Source organism: Nelumbo nucifera, chromosome 1 (assembly GCF_055504915.1).
Source record: "Nelumbo nucifera cultivar China Antique chromosome 1, China Antique-T2T, whole genome shotgun sequence".
Taxonomy (NCBI): Eukaryota; Viridiplantae; Streptophyta; class Magnoliopsida; order Proteales; family Nelumbonaceae; genus Nelumbo; species Nelumbo nucifera.
Genome location: NC_142649.1, coordinates 116,166,138 through 116,177,352, shown reverse-complemented (window position 1 = coordinate 116,177,352; position 11,215 = coordinate 116,166,138). Strand labels below are relative to the sequence as shown.

The 11,215-nt window shown below is 41.7% G+C and overlaps 1 protein-coding gene across 10 annotated transcripts in view; it reads right to left on the bottom strand.

The window, feature by feature from the left end:
- The window catches only part of LOC104601833 (soluble inorganic pyrophosphatase), a 28,466-nt gene continuing 17,251 nt past the window's right edge, over positions 1 to 11,215 (bottom strand). For all 10 annotated transcript variants that reach the window (XM_010265316.3, XM_010265319.3, XM_088893502.1 and 7 more), the window contains 5 exons: positions 5,044 to 5,151; positions 4,846 to 4,911; positions 4,539 to 4,659; positions 644 to 725; positions 1 to 417 (listed from right to left, as the gene is read on the bottom strand). In XM_010265316.3, coding sequence (XP_010263618.1) covers positions 375 to 417; positions 644 to 725; positions 4,539 to 4,659; positions 4,846 to 4,911; positions 5,044 to 5,151 — 420 coding nt within the window. In that variant the 3' untranslated portion in view covers positions 1 to 374. The remainder of the gene's footprint in view (positions 418 to 643; positions 726 to 4,538; positions 4,660 to 4,845; positions 4,912 to 5,043; positions 5,152 to 11,215) is intronic.

Sequence of the window (11,215 nt, the reverse complement as noted above, 5' to 3'; positions counted from 1 at the left end):
GGACTGAAAAGTACTACTAAGCCATTACCAGATGATAATTAGACAATATCCATCCACTTATAGTTGCATCATCTGAACCATCCACCGTGTACTTTTTTGACCGTCCAGATGAAACTTCTAAATTATATTCAAAAACTACAGACTTGTAATTATATGACTAGGTTGATTTGTTTTTTGCATACTTTCACCATTTCCAGTTCACTCTGGGACTAGTAAAAAGGAGTTTCTTTTTTCCGAAGAACAATATAAGCATTATTAAATAGAGATAACCAGATTCTTACGCACTGGAATTTGTACATAGACTCGTAGAGGCATGTTGATAGAAAATCCACCTGCCTTTGACAACGTGACAAGTCTTCAAGAGAAATATATTATCACTGCCTCAAACTTTCCACAATGTAGGAAGCATAAAGATCCCTGCACCAAGGAAATATCCATAAGAGAAATATCAAGTATTAGACAATCATCTATAAGTTGGCTAATAGATCTAACACCCTTCTCATTGGTGTTACATCTGCAACAGATGTGCAGGGGAGAAAAAGGAAAAAGTCAAGCAAAAGATAATGGTATGCCATCCATGTTCAAAATCTTTCTAACCGGCAATGCATTTTTTGCATAATTGTAAAATGTTTAGAAAACTCACATGGAGTACTTGATTGCCTTGATGGCTTCTTCAGCAGGCAAAAATTCATTCACTGCAACTTCTTTGTTCTCATTCTTTTTGTCTGTCATACAGATGAGTGAAGGAAAGAACAATCAAGCAGATAACTTGAACCTAGGGGTGATCATTCTTGGCCCGGCCCAGCCCACAAATTTCCAGGCTTGGGCCCAGGTTTTTGTGTGCAAGCCCAGCCCAGCCCGGGCCTGCATCAAGCCAGGAAAATTCCAGGCCAGGATTGGGCCCAGCACTTCAAGCCTGGCCCAGCCCGCAATATAAAATATAAAAGTTTTAGGTTTTAACATATAAATATAAACAATAAATAAATATTAATATTTATAAATTGACACATGTCAATATGTTGAGACACAAATAAAGGGAATACAAGTGTACAAGAAAAGGCCACGCCAGCCTTTAAAGAATGCAACTAACAGCCAACCACTAGAACAAACTAACTAACTGGACAAGTGGAGAGGCGGGTATAACAGAATTGTAACAGCAGTATATAAATAAGGAAAGGAAGCTAGGAGGGGATTATCGATTTGGGAATACAATCTCTCTCTCTCTCTCTCTCTCTCTCACTCATTCATTCAGGAGGCAGGCTCCCTCGAAAGAGTCCCTAAGTTAGGCAGTTCCTAACAAGTTGGTATCAGAGCCAAGATGCCAAGCACAAAGTCATCCGCAATGGAGAACAGAGTCAACAACATGGAAGGAGAAATGCAAAGAATATCGGCTGACGTCAAAGAAATCAAAGAAAGCTTTGCATCCTTGCTTGAACGACTGGCACAGGCACCACCTGCGCCGAATCAGGAAGAGCGCAATGACACCAGTCATTGAAGCGGATCAAGAACAACAAGAATCGAGTTTCCCATTTTCGCAGGGGGAGATCCAACATCCTGGCTTTTGCGAACAGAAAGATACTTCGATTACCACGACACACAGGGACCTGATCGTGTCCCATTAGCTTCTGCACACCTGGAAGGAGAGGCAATCGTCTGGTACCAGTGGTACCAGCGACAACACCCAAGAGCCACATGGGCAGACTTCACCGATGCCTTAACCATGCGATTTAGAATCTCAGCCTTTGAGAACTTTGATGAAAGCCTCGCTAAGCTACGACAGACCGGCTCCGTCCAAGATTATCAGATGGCGTTCGAAAGATTAGCTGTGCGCGTGCAAGGCTGGCCAGAAAACACGCTTGTCGACAGTTTTGTTGGTGGACTCGGGGAAGAATTGCAGCTGGAGGTAAAAGCCATGCAGCCCACCACCATTCTTGAAGCAGCAGCATTAGCTCGACTACATGAAGACGAACTGAATCGGGCAAGAAGGATTAATCAACCTCTGGGAGCTGCGATCATACCAGGTATACCAAACCCAGAACCAGGTATCTTGGGTAAACCGGAGCCCAGATCAGAAGTAGGAATCACAGGCAAGGACGCCAACTCTGGTTTAGGCCCCGACTCAACCAAGAGGTTAACCTGGGCTAAGATGCAAGCCCGACGGGAAAAGGGCCTTTGTTATGCATGTGGAGACAAATTCGGGCCAGGCCATCGCTGTAAGATCCCTCAAGTTTTCTTCCTTCAACCTGAAACCGAATATGTCGAGCAATCAACAGACACTGAAGAGCCAATGGACAACCAAGAATGGGGGCAATGGACAAAGGAATACCCGGAAGTATCCCTGCAAGCCTTGACCGGTCTTGCTTCTTCTCAAACTATGAGAGTAACCGGACTGGTACAAGGGCGCCATGTGTCAATTCTGATAGACAGTGGCAGAACTCTCAATTTCATTACCCAAACATTGGTCAGACAACTAGGGATTCCGGTCCAACCATGTACAGCCTTCCGTGTGCACATAGCTAATGGGAGCAACCTGGTGTGCGACAATACGTGCACAGAATTAAAGATGAAGATACAAGGACATGAGTTCGAGGTAGATCTGCACCCCCTGGAAATCAGTGGAGCAGATGTAGTTCTCGGAGTCCAATGGTTAAGGCAACTAGGGCCGGTGATATGTGATTGGGCCCGCCTCACCATGGATTTTCAAGTGGGCAGCTCACAAGTGCATATTCAAGGGCAGCTGTCCAAGGATCCAAGACCCATTAGTCTCGCCTCCCTAAGGAAACAGGCAGCAGACCCAGCCCACATCATATTAATGCAGATAGACTCCCACGGGAACGGCTCCATTCTAGCCCAAGGAAGCAGATCCAAAGAAGGCTGCACACAACTACAGCAGCTACTTCAGAAGTTCTTAGTGATCTTCCAAGAACCTAAGGAACAGATTTTAGGTGGATACGCAAAGGGAATCACATCGAACCAGAGGCATTAGTGGTATGGTCAGGTCTCCCAATTGAGGATGCAACTTGGGAACCTTACTTTGATTTACAGAATAGATTTCCACATCTTGACCTTGAAGGCAAGGTCGCTTTGAAGGAGGAGGGACTGTTGAGACACAAATAAAGGGAATACAAGTGTACAAGAAAAGGCCACGCCAACCTTTAAAGAATGTAACTAACAGCCAACCACTAGAACAAACTAACTAACAAACTGGACAAGTGGAGAGGCGGGTATAACAGAATCGTAACAGCAGTATATAAATAAGGAAAGGAAGCTAGGAGGGGATTATCGATTTGGGAATACAATCTCTCTCTCTCTTCTCTCTCTCTCTCTCTCTCATTCAGGAGGCAGGCTCCCTCAAAAGAGTCCCTGAGTTAGGCAGTTCCTAACACAATACATGTGTTAATAACACTTGAACCAACTCAAGTATGTGAATTGCCCTCCTAGGCAAGGCCTTCATTCTCATTGCTTAAGCAATGTGGGACTTAGAAAAACATTCAATGCAAGCCCAGCCCAACCCGGGCTTGCATCAAGCCCGGAAAATTCCAGGCCAGGATTGGGCCCAGCACTTCAAGCCCGGCCTAGCCCGCAATATAACATATATATTTTAGATATACATTATAATATATACATATTATATACAATATATAATATATATTATTTTATATTAAATGTTTATTATTTTATATAAAATATAAAAGTTTTAAATTTTAACATATAAATATAAATATAAATAATAAATCATAAATAAATATTAATACTAATAAATTTGACACATGTCGATACATGTGTTAACACTTGAACCAACTCAAGTATGTGAATTGCCCTCCTAGGCAAGGCCTTCATCCTCATTGCTTAAGCAATGTGGGACTTACAAAAACATTCAATGGTAGCATTCACAATTTAGTGCCACTCCAAGTCCCACATTGCTCAAGAATGGGAATGAAGGACTTGACTTCATCTACAAAAGGATAGGTAAGCCAAGCTAAACCAACTCTAGAATTAAATGAGGCCAATGCCTTCTTCTTGTGCATAGGCTCAAAGCTTGGCCAAGCCCTATTAAAATTGGGCTTCTGCCATATTTTTTTGCATGTATTACATGTTATTTAATTAAAAAAATTAAATAATTAATTTTTTTATTACTGAATGACATAGGCCCAAACTCATTTCTCATTAGGCCCAAAAGGCTTGTAAGCCCAGCCTGGGCCCATATAGGGCCGGGCTTGGGCTTGGGCTTGCAATCTATGCCTAGGGTGCGGGCTGGGCACCCTGGGCCTAGGTTAAAACCCTTATCATTGGTGCTAAAGCCGGCCCAGCCCATGATCACCCCTACTTGAACTGACAATCAAAACCATCTGATAATTATTATAATCTTCTAAAGATTGCTACTCAAAAGAAGGCAGTTTTCACATGGTTGAGATTATCCGGTCAGCTTAGTAGTAGAGCTGCAATATCTCCAACAATGCTGACAAAAGTACAAAACCCACCTATTCATGACAAACCAGTCACAAGAAAGTAACAACTCTTATTTTCAGAGAGGATACAGTCCTCAAAGAAGCGCCGGATCTCAGCAAGGCGGTGTGGAGGCAGCTCCTTGATATCTTTATAATGACGATACTCAGGGTCATCAGCACATACAGCAATTATCTTATCATCCTTCTCACCCTGTGGTGTACATCATGTGATTAATTGTCAACATGCCCTTCCAAATGGTGATAACCCATGGCCCATAAGCAGGAACAAAATAAGGATAATACACCATGACCAACAAATCTCAGAATTTAGTCAAGATCTATCTAAGAGGATATACCAAATTTTGAAAGACCAGTAGAAGGGGAAAGATGCATATACCTGATCAATCATTGGCATCAACCCAATAGCCCGTGCTCGAAGGTAGCAGCCAGGGAGAACAGGCTCCTATCAAAGAGGAAAAAGGTCACAAAATAGATTTAGAAGCTTAACTTAAATATGCAAGTTCATATAACTGTCCCAGGGAAAAGAATTATTAATTATACAGTCACCAAGATCATCGAACTATGAAGAAGTTACCTGCATCAACACCAGGACATCCATGGGATCACTATCTTCACAAATGGTTCGTGGGATGAAGCCATAGTTGTGTGGGTACACAACTGATGAGTAAAGAACACGATCAATCTAATGTCAGCATTGCATTTCATTAGTTTTCTTCACAAATGGTTATTGTGCAAAATGAAGAAAGAATACGATAATCTAACTAAGAAAAGGATGTAACATAAATTAAGAAATTAATAACCATGCAGAGGACAATCACAAGTACAGACTCAATTTGCAATAAGAATTTTAGTACTTGGTTGTGCTCGTAAGAGGTGATCATAATTCATGCAGAAACCATTTTTCTGTGTCCAATAAATGGCTAAGTTAAAAAATGCTCTTTTTAGTCAATGACTTTAAGCAGTAATCATTTGCTTATATTGGTTTTTCCTTTCCAATTAAGTAATTGCTACATAAACTTCTTAGGACAGCAATTAATAGATAAGATGGTTAATGACATCTAAACACACAGACAGAGATTCATGTTTGGAGATCCCATGTGTTCAAACCATCTAGTTGCAGCCCCTACTTGTACAAAATGTTTTGCAGGTGCAACTTGGGCTGGATTGGGTCAGGCTGATGTCAACCCAACGCAAGGGTACCTCAATCCTCTAAGATGATCCTCAACCAGATGATCCCAACCTATTCAAAATTGGATTGAATTCAATTTTTTCCAACCTGATTTCTAAATACCCAATCCAGCCAAGCTCAAAAGTCAAAATCAGGCTGGGTCAGTCAGGTTTCAGTAGGGGTGTTCAAATTTGGTTGATAAACTGAAAACTGAACCGAACCAAACCGAATAAGCTAATTCGGTTCGGTTAATTCCGATATTGGTTCGACTCAGTTTTTATTTTTTTTAAATCGGTTTTCAGTTTTGGTTCAGTTTGATTGATATTTTCAACCGAACCAAACCAAAAACCGAATTAATGTTGTTATTTAATCAAGTATATTAAATATTAATGGTTTATTTAACACTTTATGCTAATTAATTATTATATTCCCAATGAACAATTTGTCAATTCCCCATTGGGCTTTAGGACCATTCTAACTTTTAATTAATAATAGTTAATTAAAACTAGACTCATTATCAATTGTTCATTAGTCATTATTTGTTTATTAATCATTAATTATTTTTGAAAATGGCCAATTTGCCAATTCCCCATTGGCATAGGGCTTTGAGCCTATTCTAGCTTTTAATTAATAATAGCTAATTAATTAAAACCATTGGGCTTTGGGGTCGTTCTAACTTTTAATTAATAATAGTTAATTAATTACAATCATTGGGTTTTGGGGCCATTTTAACTTTTTAATTAATAACACTTATTAAATGCTTATTGTAGAGAACACTGATGTGGGCCCCACAGCTATGGTCTCACTGTGTTCGTAGGGTAGAATGTGTTCTAATCATCCTAGGGTTAGCTGGTGGTCAGTCGGTTATTTCAGTTGTTATTTATTTCAGTTTTATTTTGTTCTATTTGTTATGTAAATACTAAGGGCAGATCTGTCCTTTCCATGTAATGAGCATAACCTATAAATACTAAATAGAAGTGGCGGCAGCAGAACATTCAGATTCTGTCCCTCCTTTCAACCCTTTGTGTTCTACAGTTCTCTCCTCTCTCTTCTCTTCTCTACATTTTCCTTCTATTTTCGATCCTGAAATCTATTAGGGTTCAAGGCTGATAGCAGTCTTGAACTTCTACTTGGTATCAGAGCAAGGTTAGGGTTTCTCATGTGAGTCTAGTCCAACCGACCACATGAGAACCATCTAGGACTGGAAGCAGAGAAAGTAGAGTTCGTTGACTGATTCTTGGAGATCGCCAGAGGGTTTAGTAGCTATTGAAGACTTGCCACGGTTGCAAAGTGTTGGTGATCAGGAAGAATCAGAGAAGGCTAGGGTTCGGGTAACCTTGTAAGTTATTTTATTTTCTAAGAGAAGTACTATCAGAGAAGATAGGTTGGACCTATCTAGAAAGGGCGGCCGAACCATTCTAGGGTTTTCTTCTTTCTATTCTCTAGGGCTTGATATTGATCTTGCAGCAAACCCTACTAATCTTGATGCAAACCCTACTGTTGGGCCAAGCCTTGTGATCTACCTGTGAAGCTCTTCTTAAGTTTTTTTTTCTCAGCATTGATCAGTTTTAGGGTTTCATATTAACCCTACTACAAGTCTTATCTGTACGGTACTGCTTGGAATGTGCGGCTGAGAATTTTTTTAAGGACTGATTAAAACCCTAATTCTGGTTCAGGATATCAGAGCTTTTAAGGGGTGAAAACTGTACAGACTGTTGCTGTTGTGTTTGCTAATTGGTTTCAGATCAGACTTATACTGGTTTCATGCACATATACCGTGAATACAGATTAGTTCTATACTGATATTTGATTGTGATTGATAGTCCAAGTGATGTTCTTCGACTGTAGTAACCCTAATTTTTTAGACTATTGGTTCTTGAACGAAATGGAGTTTAAAAATCAGGCAGAAGGCAGTTTTGGGAACAGCAGTTCTGGTAGTGTTTCTGAGACAGGTTTTCAAATTACATCCGTAAGATTTGATGGATCAAACTATTTGGAATGGGCCCAATCAGCCATGATGGCTATTGGGGGAAGGGGTAAATTAGGGTATCTCTTGGGAGATGTGAAAGAACCTTCCAAGGGAAACCCCATATATACCAAGTGAGTCCAAGAAAACTACTTGGTTATGACATGGCTGTGTAATTCTATGCAGTCTCATATCAGCCGAAATTACCTGTGGGCAAAGACAGCCAAGGAGATATGGGATGTTATGAAAGAAATTTATTCCCAACCCCTTAATGTTGCCAGAGCTTATGAATTGAAATGTGAAGTGAACACTCTTAAACAATGAGAGAAACCGATTTCGGTCTACTTCTCTACCTTGAAGTCCCTGTGGCATGAGATTGATCACTTGGAGACCCTTGAGTGGGAGAGTGCCAAAGATGCACAGACCCATAGAAAGCAAGTCGAGACAAACAGGGTGTTTGAGTTTCTGGCAAGTCTGAATTCAGAGTATGATATTGTGCGGCAACAGATATTGACCAAAGATAGTGTGACTCTCTCCCAGGCATACTCCTTAGTGCATAGTGAAGAGACCAGGAGGAAAGTCATGATGCAACCTCAGCCTCTTACACCAGCCCGTGTAGCTGTTAAACCCAAATCAAGAGGTGATTCAGAAAGGGACAGGAAGAAGGAAGATAAAAGAGATGTGGTATGTGAGCATTGTAAGAAACCCAAACACACAAAAGAAACATGTTGGAAACTGCATCCTCATTTGGTCCCGACAAAGGTGAGAAGCAAGAAGGGTAATGCTCATGTGGCCATGAACACTGATTCAGCATCCTCATCTGGCACAAGAGGCACACCTTTAGAGACCTTCGTTGCAGTTCGGGCTGCTTTAATACAGTTGGAAAAGGAAGTTGGGAACTCAGCTCAGCCACCGCAATCACCATCAGCCCCTGCCACATCTGCTTTCGCACATTCAGGTACTCGAGCCTCAACCTACCACGCCTCAGCTCCAGATACTACTGAACCCTGTTGGGTAATAGATTCAGGTGCATCCGACCATATGACTAGCTTGCCTTCATTGTTTACCACTTATCATTTGTCTTCTGATAAGGATAAAGTATCTATGGTTGATGGTTCTCTTGTCCCCATTTCTGGCAAGGGTGACATCAAGCTATCGGATACTATCTCCTTGTCCTTTGTCTTGCATGTTCCTAAGCTTGATACTAACCTTCTTTCAGTCAGTAGTATTACCAAACATATGAACTGTTCAGTAACTTTCTTCCCTGACCGATGTGTTTTTCAGGACTTGGAGACGAAGAAGGTGATTGGGACTGGCCGTGAGACGAATGGGATCTATCTGCTCAGAGAGAGTTCTCGTCGGGAAGAGTCAGTGGATAAGAAGTCACTTGTTTCTCAAATTGTGAGTCTGGTTATGCTTTGGCATAACCGATTAGGTCATTTGTCTTTTCAGTCCTTAAAGAGTCTGTTTCCTACTTTGTTTGAGTCTGTTGAGTTGTCCCAGTTGAAATGTGAAAGTTGTGAGTTTGCTAAGCATTGTAGAAAATCTTATTCATTGAGTAATAAAAGGAGTAATAGTTCTTTTGATATTGTGCATGCTGATGTTTGGGGGCCATATCACATCCCTTCTATGGGTGGGTACAGATATTTTTTGTTATTTGTTGACGACCATACTCAGTTTTCTTGGGTTTATCTTATGCGTTCACAAGATGAGGTTCCCGCCCTGACCCAAAACTTCCACCAAATGATCCTAACCCAGTTTGATGCCAAGATCAAAGTTCTTAGATCTGATAATGCAAAGGAATACTTTGCTAAGCCATTGGCATCTTACCTTCTTAATCATGGGGTTATCCACCAGAACACTTGCCTTCATACACCTCAGCAGAATGGGATTGCAGAAAGGAAGAATAGGCACATCTTGGAGGTGGCTAGAAGTATTATGTTTACCTCCAATGTCCCTATTCACTTCTGGGGTGATGCTATCCTCACGACGGTATATCTTATTAATAGGGTTCCTTCCCGGGTTCTTGATATGAAATCTCCTTTTTCCCTTCTATACCCAAACGAGGAGTTGTTTATTGTTCCCCTTAAAACATTTGGTTGTACCTGTTTTGTTCAGCTTCTCGGACCTCATCACTCCAAGTTCGAACCAAGGGCCTCAAAATGCATCTTTCTTGGTTATGCACAAACTCAAAAGGGTTATTGCTACTATGATCTTGTCTCAGGGAAGAAGTTTGTCTCCATGGATGTCACTTTCTTTGAGGAGACACCCTATTATTCTCGGGTTTCTCCTCAGGGGGAGAGCAGTGAGAGTGGGGATTTGGATTCTTTTCTTTAGGGGGAGCGCAGTGAGGGTAGGGTTAATACTTTTGGGGCTGTTCCCTTACCTATTCCATTGGGTGATGAGGGCTGCAATAGTGAGGGTGGTCAGAGGGATCAGGAGTTGAGAGTTTATCATAGGCGATGCAAGCAGGTTGATCCCGGTCATCAGCAGTCCAGGCCAGCTCCAACCTCTTCTGCCGCTCCAAGTCCAGGTATTACAGTCCCAGGGCCCATATAGACTCCTTCCACTGTTGCCACTTCGCCTCCTACAAACGACCTTGACCTTCCCATTGTCGTCCGTAAAGGGAAACGGCATTGCACCACATCTACAGCCCACTGCATTTCCCAGTTTTTATCCTATGATTGCCTATCTCCCTCCTACAGGTCCTATCTTACTTCCGTTGCCAATGTCCCTATTCCAAGAATAGTGCAAGAAGCCCTATCAGTCCCGAAGTGGAAAGGTGCAAAGCAAGTTGAAATGGATGCCCTGTTGGGAGCTAGTTGATCTGCCCAAAGGAAAGAAACCAGTTGGGTGCAGATGGGTATTTACTGTGAAGCACAATGAAGATGGCTCCATTGAGAGGTACAAAGCTTAGCTAGTTGCAAAAGGGTTCACCCAGACTTATGGTATAGATTACTTGGAGACCTTTGCCCCGGTAGCCAAGATGACCACCATTCGAGTTCTATTATCTCTTGCAGCAAGCCACACTTGGCCTTTGTACCAAATGGACGTTAAAAATGCTTTTCTGAATGGAGACCTACAGGAAGAGGTTTACATGCAGTTGCCTCCTGGATTCTATGATACAGAGACAGGTAAGAAGGTCTGCCGGCTCAATAAGGCATTGTATGGTTTGAAGCAGTCACCTAGAGCTTGGTTTGATAGATTCAAACTAGCCCTTAGGAAGTTCGGTTATGTACAGGCCCAGTCAGATCATACATTGTTCATCAAGAGGGTGGAGTCCTCGCTGACACTACTTGTAGTATATGTTGATGATATTGTGGTGACAGGAAATGATAGCCATGAGATTGAATCCCTCAAACAGCTCCTTCATCAAGAGTTTGAGGTGAAAGATCTTGGTGCACTACGGTATTTTTTGGGTATTGAGGTTGCTAGATCTAAACAGGGGATCTTTGTCTCCCAGAGGAAATATGTTCTAGATCTGTTGGCGGAAACTGGAAAGTTAAGTGTCAAGCCTGCGGATACACCCATTGAACAGAACCACAGGATTAGTGCAGAGAGTGGGGAGCCTCTTGAAGACAAAGTTATGTTCCAGCGATTAGTGGGAAAGCT